The sequence below is a fragment of the Ruditapes philippinarum genome, unplaced genomic scaffold, assembly GCF_026571515.1.
Source record: "Ruditapes philippinarum isolate M1 unplaced genomic scaffold, ASM2657151v2 ctg7864_1_1_1_1, whole genome shotgun sequence".
Lineage (NCBI taxonomy): Eukaryota > Metazoa > Mollusca > Bivalvia > Venerida > Veneridae > Ruditapes > Ruditapes philippinarum.
In genome coordinates this window covers 15531-31615 of record NW_026852464.1, presented here as the reverse complement: position 1 = coordinate 31615, position 16085 = coordinate 15531, and the positions used below count along the sequence as shown (strand labels likewise).

The following is a 16085-nucleotide window of genomic DNA, read 5'->3' as shown; positions in this document are numbered from 1 at the left end:
AGATGGGGGTAATGATGTGAAATAGCATTAAAAGTTTCAAAGCAATATCTCAAAGGGTTAAGGCAATAAGTGGATTTTACCCATATTCAATGTATTTTCTAAGTCAAAAGGGGCATAATTCTGTCAAAAACCTTGACAGAGTTATGTCCTCTTGTCTGTTGATGAAGGTCGTGATGGTAAACAAGTATGGTCAGTTTCAAAGCAATACCTCCAATGGTTTTGAAAATAAAGTGAGGTGGTACAAAAAACTTAACCAAGCTCAATACACTTTCTAAGTCAAAAAAGGGCCATAATTCTGTCAAAAACCTTGACAGAGTTATGTACTCTTGTCTGTAGATGGAGGTTATGATGGTGAACAAGTATGGTAAGTTTCAAAGCCATACTTGTAATACTTCTGAAATAAAGTGGGGTGGTACGAAAAACTTAACCAAGGTGTGACGCCAACGCCGACGCCGGGGCGAGTAGGATAGCTCCCCTTTTCATAGAAAAGTCGAGCTAAAAATCAATTATCAAGAATCGACAACCCCTTCTGGAACGAAGTCTTTACATCATGGTTAACGTTTTATCCGAAAGTACAAATAACAAATTGGAATGAATATCTCAGGCAACCAATTTGGTTCAATCCAACAGTGAAGGTTGGAGGCACAACAATCTTTTACAATAACCTATTTCAAAATGGTATAACTTTTGTCGCTGATTTAATTGACAATAACGGTCAATTCTATAGTTTACAAGCTATACAAAATATTTTACAAGTTAATATAAATTTCCTACTATATGAAGGACTTTTAAGAGCTCTAATAAATCTTAGAGTTAAACTTGAAATCAATAATGAAACTTCTAACACTTATAAACCAATTATCCCAAAGCAAATTCAAGTTATCATGCAAAATGTAAAGGGATGCCATTCTATTTATGAAAAACTTGTAAAAAATAGAAAAGTTCCGAAATCTCAAGATAAATGGAAACATGAACTATCATTACCAGAAAATTTCGAATGGAATAAAGTCTTAGAATACTACTATTAACAAAATAACATCAGATACAAACTTAAGATACTTTCAATACAAATTAATAAATAGAATTTTAGCAACAAATACTTTTTTAACTAAGATTGGAATAAAAGATAACAATACATGTACTTTTTGCAGGGAAAGTAACGAAACACTTTTACACTTGTTTTATGAATGTCGGTATGCGAGTCATTTTTGGCGGAATTTAAAATTTTCCATTAAAACTAAATGCCCGAATATTGCAGATTATGAACTCTCAAAAAGAAAAAATTCTTTTTGGTATAACTGATCCTAAGAAAATGGACGAAACATTAAATTTTATTTTTCTTATTCCAAAAAGATATATTTACACGTGTAGGTATAATAACCAAAATTTCAACATACAAACTTTTCATAAAACGTTAGTTTTCCATTATAATGTAGAAAAGTATATCCAATATTCTTCTTGTAATTGGGATAAATTCAATAGTAGGTGGTCTCCCTATCAAACTCTTGTCGACGTTCCTAACTGATAAGTTTCTGAACATACTTTTACCTTATATTAAAACACAAGGAAATTAACTGCTAAAAAATCAGTCTTAACAAAAATAATAATAAATTATATTACCATCCAAAGTCGGAGATGTGCCATATACATATAGAGTGTTTTATTGGCCGTATTTTAAAAATAATGTAATAAATATATTTTTGGTGACACATCATAAAAAAGCTTCAGGCAACTAGTATATTGTACATACTGCATTACATATTTTACACTTCTAATGTTGATAAGAGATGATATAATGTTTATATGATATAGAATCATATCTATACAGTCAACTATCGTTATCTCGACATCGCTTTTCTCGATATTTCGTTATCTCGATGAAATTTTGAAAGTCCCGATTTTCTTCCTTCTTTATCTATATTGGAAATATTTGTTTATCTCGATATTTCTATTTCGATATTTTCAGTATCTCGATGTAAAATTTCAGCCCCAACAGTTATTTTCACACTACTATCCTTTGTTTATCTCGACTTCGTCTGTTCCCTTCAGACGTGTGAAAAACACAATCTAGACGATAATTGCTCAATTAATAGCGCGTGTCATAATGACGATTATGTTTGTAACAAGTTTAGCTGTTTTTATAAAAGTTAATCTATTTAGCGTGTTGATTGACTTATGTCCACAATGAGTGAATTTTACATTCTTTTTAAATATTCGAACACTGTATCAATTCATTATGACTTTAAATGTAAATGAAAAAGTGAAAGTATAGAAACGCTATCGTTGCAATATTGTTTCACAACATCACCACCAAATCAATCAGCGATGGGACAATCTCGAGAAAGACCCGATAAATAACCCGGGAGGATATCCGGATCAACCATATTCGATATCCGATTCACTATATTGGTGTATTACTGAGTAAACCTCACTATGTGTTTTTATCACAGACACCCGTATTTCCGCTGGTAAACATCCGCTTATGTTACTTTGTTAAATATTGACTAGGCCTATGAAAACAAGACATGGGGATATTATAGTTTATTTGACATAAGGTATGCACATGTCTTTTGTAAAAATCAGTTTCGCCTTGTTCTAACCCTAATTTGTTTATCTCGACATTTCGTTATCTCGATATTTTTTGGACGGTCCCAATGACTTCGAGATAACGAGAGTCGACTGTATTAAGATTGTTGGAACTATGGCCTGTGCCACCTGTACATATGGCTCATCATGAAGTCGGGGGTACTCCTGACTCCCGACAACCTTTGGAGGTCGAGGGTCGGGAGAGCAACTGGCATGGCCTGGGGCGCGCGTTGTCGCAGGAAGACCATTTTGGAGCTTCTAGGCCCCATGTCATGCTCTGGTTGAGTTCAGGTCCACGATAGAGTGGGCAGAGACTATCAGTTCCGGTTGATTTTAATATTATTTGAGTCTTATGTTTTATGTAAATGGGAGCTCTGAAAAACTACCTTTTTTCGAAGATTATAATAAAGGGAAATAAATAAGTTAACGTATTTTAGAAAATTTATGGTAGTTATCCTTCTTTATGTGACATGACTTTTTAGAAGCATAGCAATGCTAATGTATATGGAATTATTTCACTTTCTTTCTTTTACAAGATCTTGTTTTTTTTTTGTATTTATACACATATTTAAGCTTCTTCAATTATTAAATATAAAGATCCTGTGATGAGAGTAGTATTTTGATCAACTATCTCGTTAGGAGACATGAAATGTGGTTTATTTTAATGGAGATAATCCTTGTCTGCGATGTTTATAAATAAATATACCTACCATATATGTTAACATAATACTTTTATATAATATTTTTCAACTCTTTATTCAATAAGTATCCACGGGAAGACCTAATTTGTTTTTTCGCATACACTTTTTGTTAAGGTTATCTTGCTGGAAAACTTTTGGACGACAGGATAAAAAATAAAATAATATAAAAAAACTGTATAAAAATGAAAGTAAAATCATCTCAAAAACCATCTGTACATAATTATTATATAATTTTATTGTAAACCATTGTTTTCTTCTAACGTTCTTTTTATTCTTTTTATATTTCTCTCATCAATTTCAAAATTTATACTATAAATGTAATGCGAAAATCTTATGTCTCCTTTTATTTAATCTTAGGTCTCCTTTTTGATCTTATAAAATGTTTAAAGATTTAATTGTATGATGTGTATTTGCATGGCTATGTATGATTATATGATTGTATGTTTAGTTGATTTATTAATAAATGGGGTTCCACATTTGTGGACCTGAAGCAAAAAAAAAAAAAAAAAGATTAATTTGGATCAAAGGGACATGATTTATCTAACTTTTAAAGAGGTGCACTAGGCAATGCTACATGATAAAAATCATATGGTTTCAGACAACATTGCTATACAAGGTTTCGTTAGCAAAATATGAGCTCTCAGTAATTTAGATTTTAAGTACAAAATTTTAAAGCTCTGGGACTCGAACCTTGGGCCCATGGAATACTGTTCCGCTGCTATACACACTGAGCTATTCAGCCGCTTACACATCTTAGGTCCTATATAAAGAACACTTCTGAACAGTGACATGTGACATACTCCCCCTCTATATTAAAATATGTCACCGAATTTCTCAGGATTACAGAGCAAAGCTTGTTAAACTGTGGGCTATATGCAGTCACTTTCACAGAGTGAACTATCCAGCCGCTTACACATCTTAGGTCCTATATAAAGAACACTTCTGAACAGTGACATACTCCCCCTCTATATTAAAATATGTCACCGAATTTCTCAGGATTACAGAGCAAAGCTTGTTAAACTGTGGGCTATACGTAGTCACTTTCACAGAGTGAACTATCCAGCCGCTTACACATCTTAGGTCCTATATAAAGAACACTTCTGAACAGTGACATACTCCCCCTCTATATTAAAATATGTCACCGAATTTCTCAGGATTACAGAGCAAAGCTTGTTAAACTGTGGGCTATACGCAGTCACTTTCACAGAGTGAACTATCCAGCCGCTTACACATCTTAGGTCCTTAAAAAAGAACACTTCTGAACAGTGACATACTCCCCCTCTATATTAAAATATGTCACCGAATTTCTCAGGATTACAGAGCAAAGCTTGTTAACCCATTACCCCATGAGCATTTTGTGAAAAATGGCTGGTTTCATTGAAAAGTCTCCTGTTACAAGTTCAAGTTGCTATAAAACTATTAAAACTGCTTCAATACTAATCAAACTTGGCACAAATGTTGACTGGACCATTGCCTTTGTAACAACATGCTCAGTCTGAAATTTCCTGTTACCATGGCAACTAGGGGACATCTCAAAATTGCCAAAAATCACTATTTTGCGTTGATTTTTTCCATCAAAATTGATTTCAAAGTGCTGCCACTTCTCAACGGATCGAGATAGAGTCAAAGGCTTTTCAGCATTGGTTACACGTTACCTTATGATTGACCTGGGGCCATTTTTAGCCTCCCACAAGTCCAAAATTTTCTCCGCCCCCCTTCAAACCCCCCAAACAGAAGGGGGCACATCCCCCTTCTGGCAACCCCCTGATGTATCTTTTGGATGGGGGGCCGCGCCGAAAAAGTGGTCAATTTTTTGAACAACATTTCTCAAACAAAAACAAGTGTTTAGGGGCCTAAATAAGGCATTTTTTCACCATTTGAGGAAGCAAAAAGGGGGGGGGGTGAAAAAGGCGTAGAAAGGCGTATATATCTGGTAATGGGTTAAACTGTTGGCTATACGCAGTCACTTTCACAGAGTGAACTATCCAGCCGCTTACACATCTTCTCCGCTATATAAAGAACAGTCCTGGACAGTGACATTCTCCCCTGCTATATTGAAATATGTCCCCGAATTTCTCAGGGTTACAGAACAAAGCTTGTTAAACTGTGGGCTATACAAAGTCTTAATCTACCATTCTAGTCAAACAGTTATTGTTCAAGTTAACCTATAAGAAGTTTATACTAGAAAAGTGCATAGGGCACTTAATTCTGCACCCCCCCCCCCCCAAATAGCATTTGCCTGTCACAGAGACATATACCGAGGCACATTCTTTCATAAAGGTAAAGTGTTATATCAATAAGTTACATAACCAATTTTTTAAAAGTACTAGAATGAGTATAAGAGTTTTTGTCACAAAAACATGTTTCCGAAAACTATGTATGGTCACTCATGTGAAGTTTCATTGAAATCCCACCAGTAGCTTGACCTGTGAAAGCTGGACAAGATTTTTTATTTATAGCTCGGGCGGCAATTCAGTGCAGTGAAGCAGAACATGCCGGTGATATGCACATCTAGGGATGGTACTGTTCACTCCTATGATGTTTCATAGAAATCAAACCAGCAGTTTTATCTGTGAAAGCTGGACAAGATTATTCTATTTATAGCTCTAGCGACCTTTTTGTGCAGTGAAGTAAAATGTGCTGGCAAAATGCACAACTTAAGATAGTACTGATCACTTCTGTGAAGTTTGGTTGAAATCCAACCAGTAGTTTGACCTGTGAAAGCTAGACAAGATTTTTCTATATTTAGCTCCGGTGGCCCTTTTGTTCAGCAAAACGGAACATGCTGGTAATGTGCAGAACAAGAGATGATACTTATCACTCCTGTAAAATCACACCAGTAGTTTGACCTGTGAAGGCTGGACAAGATTTTTCTATTTTTAGCTCTGGAGGCCATTTTGTGTAGCAAAGCAGAACATGCCGGTGATGTGCACAACTAGGGATGATACTGAACTCCTGTGAATTTTGATGGAAAACCCACCAGCAGTTTGGCCTGTGATAGCCGGACATGATTTTTCTATTTTTAGCTCTGGCAGTCATTTTGTGGAGCGAAGCAAAAAGTGCTGTTGAAGTGAACAACATGGGATGGTACTGAACACTCCTGTAAAGTTCGGTTGAAATCCCACCAGTAGTTTGACCTGTGAAAGCCGGACAAAATTATTCTATTTTTAAGGTCTGGCGACCATTTTGTGTAGCAAAGCAGAACGTGCCGGTGATGTGCACAACTAGGGATGGTACTGATCAAGTACAGTAAAGTTTTGTTGAAATCCAAACAACAGTTTGACCTGTGAAAGCAGGAAATGATTTTTCTATCTAAAGCTCTGGTGTCAGTTTTGTGGAATGTGCCGGTCAGGTGCACATGATCACTTCTGTAAAGTTTGGTTGAAATCCTACTTTTCGTTTGACCTAGGAAGGCCAGACAAGCTTAATGCTGACGGACGGACAACCAGACAAATGGATGGATGGAAGGACAGATGGCAGAGGCAAAAGGAATATGTCTCCCAAAAATTCTTGTAAGTATAAAAGGCATACAGAACTCCAATAGTTGTTTGTGATTGTGCTTTCAGGGAGATAGGAAATTGTCTGTTCTGAACATTTTTAGACAAAAACAGACTTCCATTAATTTTTATTTAATGTTCCAAGATGACTTAAATTCGGACATAATGTTAAAAACTAGAAATGTGTCATATTGCCACGGATGCATGCAGCCAAAATTTCAAATGTTATAATATTTAGTTCCAAATTTGTTTGCACAAATTATTTTTTTCATTCTATGTTCAAAGCCCTTAAAACTTTTCAATGTTAACACAAACCATTTTTATACAATGTTCAAGGCACTGAAATTATTCAGTCTTAACCTTTTGAAAATAGCATATTGCATATTTGTAGCCAAAAAAATGGCTATATACATTTCCACAAAAGTATGAGTGCTTAAAGGGGCAACATTCGCTGCCGCGGAGTATTTGTGGGTGTGACTAATCAGTGATGTAAAACTGTCTGTTATAAACCATGAGCTAAAAATAGAATGCAGTGTTAACCTGCAGAGAGAATGTAAACAAAACAGCTGATTTTACACAGGAGAGGTTTAATGGATGTTTTATATAACTCACAGATTAATCAGATTAATTAAAAGACATTATCAAGCCATCTTGTCCAGATATTATTTTTGAAGTCAGTTGTTTTTCATCAAGTCAGACAACTATGTCCAAATCCAAAGGGTGTGCCTTACATGGGACATTTTTTTTAAGAAAAACTGCTAAAAATGACCTTGACAGGAATTTAAAATATTTTTAAACTATTAATATATAAAAATTTTATACAAATGATAAACATTTGTGAAATGTAATTTTGACTACAAGATACTTACAACAAAATATAGTGTAAATGAAATATACCTGGAAGTTACTTTTACTGTTTTCATGAAGTTTAAACCATTTAAATACAAATTGAATCAGTACTTTGAAATTAAAAAAAAAATCATAGATTAATGGATTATTGTAAATTTGTTGGATATAAATACTTTTTGATAAAGTAAGATCAGTAAAAATTATTGTTTTTTCTTATCATGTATTCAGCATTTGAATGTGTCGCTGAAAATCTCCCTCCCTGAAATATATATCGTCTGCTACAAATCTCTCTCACTGAAATAAACACTGCCACGTGCATCTGTTTACTACTGAAGGTTCATGACCTGTAATGATCACTTGGCTCCTCCTATGGAAATTCAAATTTCAAATTTGACAGCCAGTATTTTTTTCCAGAAACACACTTAACAAAGTTTTATTTTGAATAATTTTGGTCAATCTATATCTAGAATATATATGCCTACATACATGCCAAGTGTTGTTTAAATGCATTTGGTAATTAATCTTAAATCTTTGAAAAAGGGTCCCTGAAGTGAAGCATGCATAAAATTAATAAGAAACCTGCCCTAGCGCCATCTGCTGGCTTTTATAGTTTTATAGTTCAGTTGGGCCTTTAAACTCAAAGTTCAAAATTTTTCCAACATTCAGGAAAGATAAGTTTGTCCAAAATCATTGAACAACGACCAAATTCCAACTTAAACTGCTTATTCCTAAGATGTATCTATATTATTTTCAAAGTGAAAGGGACATAACTCTGCAAAAAAATCATCGAACCATGACCAAATTCCAACTTGACCTGCGCATTCCTTTGACATATCCATATGTCAATTTTGAGTTGAATATGTTACACTGTTGGGTTGATAATGAACAGAAACTGTAAATTTCATATCATTTTCAAAGTGAAAGGGGCATTACTCTGCCAAAAATCATTGAACCATGACCAAATTCGAACTTGGCCTGCGCATTCCAAAAATATATCCATGTCAAATTTAAGTTGAATGTGTAATACTGTTGGGGAGATAATAAACGGAAACTGAAAATTTCATGTTATTTTCAAAGTGAAAGGGGCATAACTCTGCCAAAAATCATCGAACCATGACCAAATTTGAACTTGGCCTGCACATTCCTTTGACATATCCATATGTCAAATTTGAGTTGAATGTGTATACTGTTGGGGAGATAATAAACGGAAACTGAAAATTTCATATTATTTTCAAAGTAAAAGGGGCATAACTCTGCCAAAAATCATCGAACCATGCCCAAATTCAAACTTGACCTGTATTTTCTCATGACATATCCATATGTCAAGTTTGAGTTGAATGTGTTGTACCGTTGGGGAGATAATGAACGGAAACTGAAAATTTCATATTATTTTCAAAGTAAAAGGGGCATAACTCTGCCAAAAATCATCGAACCATGACCAAATTTGAACTTGACCTGCGCATTCCTTTGACGTATCCATGTGTTAAGTTTGAGTTGAATGTGTTGTACCATTGGGGAGTTAATGAACGGAAACTGAAAATTTCATATTATTTTCAAAGTAAAAGGGGCATAACTCTGCCAAAAATCATCGAACCATGACCAATTTCGAACTTGACCTGTATTTTCTCATGACATATCCATATGTCAAGTTTGAGTTGAATGTGTTGTACCGTTGGGGAGATAATGAACGGAAACTGAAAATTTCATATTATTTTCAAAGTAAAAGGGGCATAACTCTGCCAAAAATCATCGAACCATGACCAATTTCGAACTTGACCTGTATTTTCTCATGACATATCTATATGTCAAATTTGAGTTCAATATGTGCAACGGTTATTAAGATAATGAACGGAAACTGATGATGACGGAAGGACGGAAGGACGGAATGACGGAATGACGGAACAGGGTAACACTATATGCCCTTGCCATTATATGGCGGGGGCATAAAAAGAAGAAAAAGATGAACTGAGGCCTAGTGGTTTAAGTGTCAACCCAGGGATCATGGATTTGAGCCCTACTAGGGGTCACAACCATGTTTCTTCATATTCATCAGTACTGGTTGGTTCCAGGAAGCAGACTCGAAAGTGGTTAATATAAGTTGCAAGAACTTGTTTCACAATTGAGCTTAAATAAATATGTTTAAACTAAAGAAAAAGGTTGGTTAACATTTGTTGGACAAAATGATAATATATAAAAACATGCACTAATCTAAGGCACATACCTTATCTTTGTGAGTGACAGGAAGTAGACAGTTGGGATCACTAGGTTCTGGGAGATTAATATGGAGCCCAATAACATCCCCCTCCTTGTACCCCTCACCATACAGTTTGACATAGCTCTGATGACACTTGGAACCCTTCCGTGACCTCCATGAATAACTGAATTTGTCGTAACCGCAGGGCGCTTGTAAATTGGCTGGAAAATATTTAAAAAAATCCTAACCACACTAAACATCTTTAATGGACTTGTCCGGCTTTCATTCTAGACAAACCATACATCATTTTTAGGGGAATTTCATATTATATATAACTGAGAAGCTAACAGTGCCGCCACCATCAAATAGTACAGATGTACCAACTGGTCTTACAGATATTGACACCTTAGTGCAGCAACGACTTAACTTCTAATATAATTTAATAGTAGATAACCTGTTATTGCACTGAGGTGACGATATGGCCTTAATAGCTGTATGCTGCAATTGTGATGACTGAGACCCATACTTAATATTGGTACAAGGAAAGTAATGACAAATTTATATATTATAATTTTGCTAAAATTCAGATTAACTTTTCATACCATTTTTATGTGTCTGGACCTCACATAAATATAAATGTTAACTTGGTCACTAGTTTCATGATAATAACTTTGTTTAATAAGAATAGAGAATAAAGAGGGAGTGGCTTATTAATACAGCTAGATAATGTCTTTAAAGGGTACAAAACTTTTTTCAAATAAAATATTATTTACAATCGATAAAATTATGGTGTTAGAATGTTTCTGTTATTTAAAACACATGAATATAACAGAATAAACTGTTTCGGAATATATTTTTATCGTGCAAAATAACCCAAAATTGAAAAGCATTGCAATGCTTTTCATTCATCAATCTGGCAAAGAATCGCAAAAAAAAACTATTTTCAATTTAGTTCTGTGCATATTATGTTATTATCCTTAGCAGATTTTTTCAAGTGCTTCACTTGTATTATGTAAGAATTCTAAATTTATTTTTTTTGGGTCTTTTTGACCTCAATGGATCTCCTTTAAGACAAATGTTATATAGATAAATGATTAATATAAATTCAGTTACCTAATTGTTGAGCCCAGCCAATTCTGGTTGCTGTATTTTCTGGCATCTCATCTATCACAACTTCAAAATAATATGATCCTCGTCTCACACCTGGAAATATAAACATTTAAATATCCCATAATATGAATTACAAAGTCTATAAAACTGACCAAGGTCATTCAATAATACTGTTTTATAAAGTTTGAATATTTTCGTCTCTGAATAGAGCAACATACAAGTAATTCATTCAGCCACTCTCAAATTTTCCGACCAAAGGGACTTTTTTCCTAACCATTGTGAGTTACTTTAGTGTATTCTAGGGGCGTGGATCGCCGGATAAGTGAAGATCCGATCCTAATCACGATTCAGCACTTACGATTCACAAATCGAACCACAATTCTTTTGTTATCAAGGCACACATAAAATATGTACATTAGTTATAAAAACATGTTTATTTAAAACAAAAAACAATACTAAACATTAAACATGAAATATAAACAAGGTTTATGTTTTTATTCTTTGGATGAGTATTTTTGTTTTGTTTTTGAAACCAATTACTTCCTAGCTCAGCATCATGGTACACCAGCAAATTGTATTTAGTTAAACTTCATATAATTTATACTCTAATCGTATTTTTCTCGATTTTTTTAAAAGTGTGTGAAAAACAGTGAATGTATAAAAGAAAATTAGATCGCGATCCACGATCTCTGTGCTTTCGAATATTCAAACTCGATGTTTCACTTTGATTCGTGATTATCCGAGTACTCGGATACTCGCCCCAGCCCTAGTGTATTCAACAATCTTAATTAAATGTTTGAAAGTAAGACCAATTAAGGACTTCCCTTTATTTGGGATCAAATATTTCAATAAACAAGCAATTATCATAGTATTGCAAGCAATCCATAAGTCCCCTACCGGTAAGAGCCCAAGCAACATTCTATGGGCCATTGGCCATTCACTTAGGTTCCTATTTAAAGTAAATTTGTTGAAAAAGTTCTTTAAAAGTGATCACAGGAAATAGTTTTTATGTACATTCAGACTGAAAGACACTCTAAAGTTATTTTTTAAACATCCCTGTTATCAAAATATAACATTTTTAAAATCCTATCATGATTGAAGAAGTTGGAGTAAAAATTACCAATTTCTCAAAAAAAAGTCTAAGTTCAAAAGGGGCATAATTCTGGAAATAGTCTTGCTAGAGTATTGAACACTCACAAATGTTGAGTGACAATAAGAAACATTTATATGAAGTTTGAAGTAGATACATTCAGAAAAAGAAGTTATTAAAAAAAACAATGTTTTTTCCATGAAAATTTCAAGTTCAAGGGAGGTAATTCTGATAAATTTTGTGCTAGAGTTGTAAACCTTGTCACATATGATGTGGTTGATGACAAGCAACTTATATTTAAAGTTTGAAGAAAATACCTTAAGAAATAAAGAACTTATAGTGAGAAAACTTAAAAACTAGAATCAGAAATCTTGAAATTCAGTCTATTTGTTGCCATAGCAACCAGAATTTTCAACATAAGAAGATAAGAAAAGGATGTGAATAATTTCCATACTGCCATCTACCCATATGTCAAGTTTCATAAACATATTTTCAGTACTTTTTGTGTTATCACTGGATCCAGGTTATGTGTAAAATTTGCCATATTTTCAGTCTATTTGTTGCCATAGCAACCAGAATTTTCAACATAGGAAGAAAAGAAAAAGACGTGCATAATCTCCATACTGCCATCTATCCATATATCAAGTTTCATAAAAATATTTTCAGTACTTTTTGCGTTATCGCGGGATCCAGTTTATGTGTAAAATTTGTCATATTTTCAGTCTATTTGTTGCCATAGCAACCAGAATTTTCAACATAGGAAGAAAAGAAAAAGACGTGCATAATCTCCATACTGCCATCTATCCATATATCAAGTTTCATTAAAATATTTTCAGTACTTTTTGCGTTATTGCGGGATCCAGTTTTGTGGACGGACGGACTGACGGACGGACGGACAGACGGACGGACTGACGGACGGACAGACAGACGGACGGAGGGTAAACCTAAAGTCCCCTCCGGTAAACCGGTAGGGGACTAATAACAATTTATAAATCTATTTATAGCCATTGGCAAAAATATCTTAAATTTGAGTAAATGTGATTTGATACACAACTATGTGTCTAACAAGTTATGTGGCTTTGTCCAGTATTACCAATGTAAAATAAAGCAAAGACCTATTATTCTGCCAAAATTTAATAAATCATATGCCGCAAGACACCTGGTGATAATTATTTTGTAAAATTTTGGATGACATTATTGAGAAAAGTAGTAGGAGTTGCACACAGAAGAGATTGTTATACCAGCCTGTCAACATACACCAATCTAATAGCCAGTTTTTTCTTTGGAAAACTAAGTTAAAAAAACTTTACACAATAAATGAAACTAGAACTATCACTAAATGTGATTAATACCCCCACAAGACTGCTTCGGAAATGAGGATGTTACTAGTAACAGAATACCTTGTAAAAAAATTGAAATATAGAGTTATGGTTGTGGGCAATTAAAGATATTTGTGGTTCTTATATGTTGCATTTCCTTTCAATGTGGTTGGCCATTGATGAAGTTTAATTGAATTACTCTGTAATAAGTCCAGAAAGACAAAGAAAAGGAACAAAGGGCAATATTTCTATAAATACTGTAACAAAGGACAATAACTCTGTAATTACTTTAGATAGAGTTATGGTTCTTGTGCACTGCACTTCCCCTTATTGTGTTTGACAATTGTATGAAATTGTTTTGAATTCCAACCAGTTGTTTTCAAGTTATGCCCCAGACAAGGAAAAGTAACAAATGGGCAATAACTCTGTAATTAGTCAAGATAGAGTTATGGTTCTTGTGCACTGAACTTCCTCTCAATGTGCTTGACCATTGTATGTAGTTATATTGAATTGAAACTATTAGTCTTCAAGTTATGGTCCGGACAAAAAAAGCAATGGAAAAGCAACAAAGGGCAATAACTTTGTAATTACTTAAGATAGAGTTATGGTTCTTACGCACTGCACTTCCCCTTATTGTCTTTGACAATTGTATGAAGTTGTTTTGAATTCCAAACAGTTGTTTTCATATTGCCCCGGACAAGGAAAAGTAACAAAGGGCAATAACTCTGTAATTAGTCAAGATAGAGTTACGGTTCTTGTGCACTGCACTTCCTCTCAATGTGCTTGACCATTGTATGTAGTTATATTGAATTCCAACCATTAGTCTTCAAGTTATGCTCCGGACAAGGAAAATGCAACGGACGTCTGGACCGACCGACCGACCAACCGACCGACCACCGGGTGACTCCTATATACCCCCCCAAACTTCGTTTTTGGGGGTATAATTATTACCATGTGTAGCTCGAATCATACTGTATCCTTTCTCCCCAGTCACAGACAACCGGTCATCTGATATCTTCAACTGTGGTCCTGTAAATAAATGATCCACTTTAAAACATGCTATCTGGAGCTAAAATAAAAACATGTTAACAAATTACAGATTAAATTAAAGATTTGTCAACAACTAGAATCAAATAATTAGATTAAATAGCAAGTTCTAAGTAAAATCAGGAAACACATTTTCCATGCATAAAAACAAACTTTGATCAGAATAATGATGTTTAGATTAAAAAGTCAAAACAACACACAGCAGACATTCATTTTAATGAAAACAAAGGAATAAATGTAAAATACTCTGAACAAATGAGTCAAAAACTACTTCTCAGCCAAAGATTAGCACCTTTGAGAACCTTTATAAAACAAAATGATCTAAATAAATAAGATTTTATCTTTTTTTATTAAACAAAATGATGTAAATAAATAAAAATTTTGTAAAAAGCTATTTGTGATTGAAAAAGTCCAAGTAACATGTAATGAAAGTTTTATCAACAAAAGACGGACAGTTACCTCTATCATGAAGAGCTAGAAGAACCTCTGACCCTAGAAATGTCCTATACAGGTACCCAGGAATTGGTTTACCGGCCCACTCTATACTTTCATCATAGGCCTGTCTGTTTGGTGCGTGAGGATCGGGCTCAGCCAGGATGTAACGGTACCCGTCCTTGTTGAAGGGGTGCTCTGTGGGGTAACCATGTGGAGCTAGTCTGGCTATATTAACCACCTCTCTGTATAATAATAATAATAATAATAATAATAATAATAATAATATAGTACATGTATGTTAAAATCAAATTAAAAATACCTCAAAGAATTTGTGTATAAAGTTCTAAGGAATTTGTATGTCAATTCATGCAAAATGACGTATTTCAAAAATACTTTATTGATAATTTTTCATATTGTACACAAAAAAGCATAGTAGGGGACTAATCATAATAGCTAATTGTTATCTAACACAAATGTTAGTTAGGCTTATCATTTTAAATTTCTCATGACTCAATAAAGAATATATCTAATTTACATTCTACAAGATATTACATTTCTCATTCCACATTCTAACAAACAACTGACCAAATTAAACATCTACGTTTGAAATAAATTTTATCATTTACCCTTTCTTTGCTTTTGTATTTGTTCCAAGCTGTAAAAACTCTTGATTTGCTTTTCTTTTCTGACCTCTTAACCCCTCTGAAAGCAGAATGTTATATCTATATAAATGTGAGGACAAAAATGGACCAACTTCTTATTAAGAAGTTTATTACTATTAATACATGTACTGTATTGTGCTCTCCATACAGATGTGGTAAAAAAATGATGATTTTCTTGATTATATTAAATAATTATGTAAAATGTAGTTAAAAATGAAACAAAGCACAACCAATTTTATGATTTACATCAACACTATTCTTGCCCTAGTTGGCATAAACTATACGGTTACGTAAAACTGGTATCAAATATCTTGATGAAATATTCAAATATCAATCAGCATAGTAATAACTAGAACTGCCACTATCATGGCGTGATACCCCCGCATACCACTTTGTCAGAATCAACAGTGGCCATTTTAGAGCTCAAGGACAACCTCCCTGCCAAAATCTGAGGTTTACTAAGCCAGTGCATTGCTAAGTTATGTATTCTACATGCTTCAAATGTGAAATGTCAAACTCAATACATTGCGGACAGGACATTCTTTAGCAATTGAGAGAAAAACTTTTTTTTTTTTTGTCAAGGTCCCCTGTGACC

At 33.9% G+C, this 16085-nt stretch overlaps 1 protein-coding gene across 2 annotated transcripts in view; it reads right to left on the bottom strand.

Annotated features, from left to right (window-relative positions):
- The window catches only part of LOC132713517 (set1/Ash2 histone methyltransferase complex subunit ASH2-like), a 72386-nt gene that overhangs the window by 48590 nt on the left and 7711 nt on the right, over nucleotides 1–16085 (bottom strand). For both annotated transcript variants that reach the window (XM_060696168.1, XM_060696161.1), the window contains exons 9-13: nucleotides 15455–15530; nucleotides 14853–15070; nucleotides 14298–14375; nucleotides 10941–11030; nucleotides 9855–10048 (exon numbers count right to left, since the gene is read on the bottom strand). In XM_060696168.1, the coding sequence (XP_060552151.1) occupies nucleotides 9855–10048; nucleotides 10941–11030; nucleotides 14298–14375; nucleotides 14853–15070; nucleotides 15455–15530 (656 nt within the window). The remainder of the gene's footprint in view (nucleotides 1–9854; nucleotides 10049–10940; nucleotides 11031–14297; nucleotides 14376–14852; nucleotides 15071–15454; nucleotides 15531–16085) is intronic.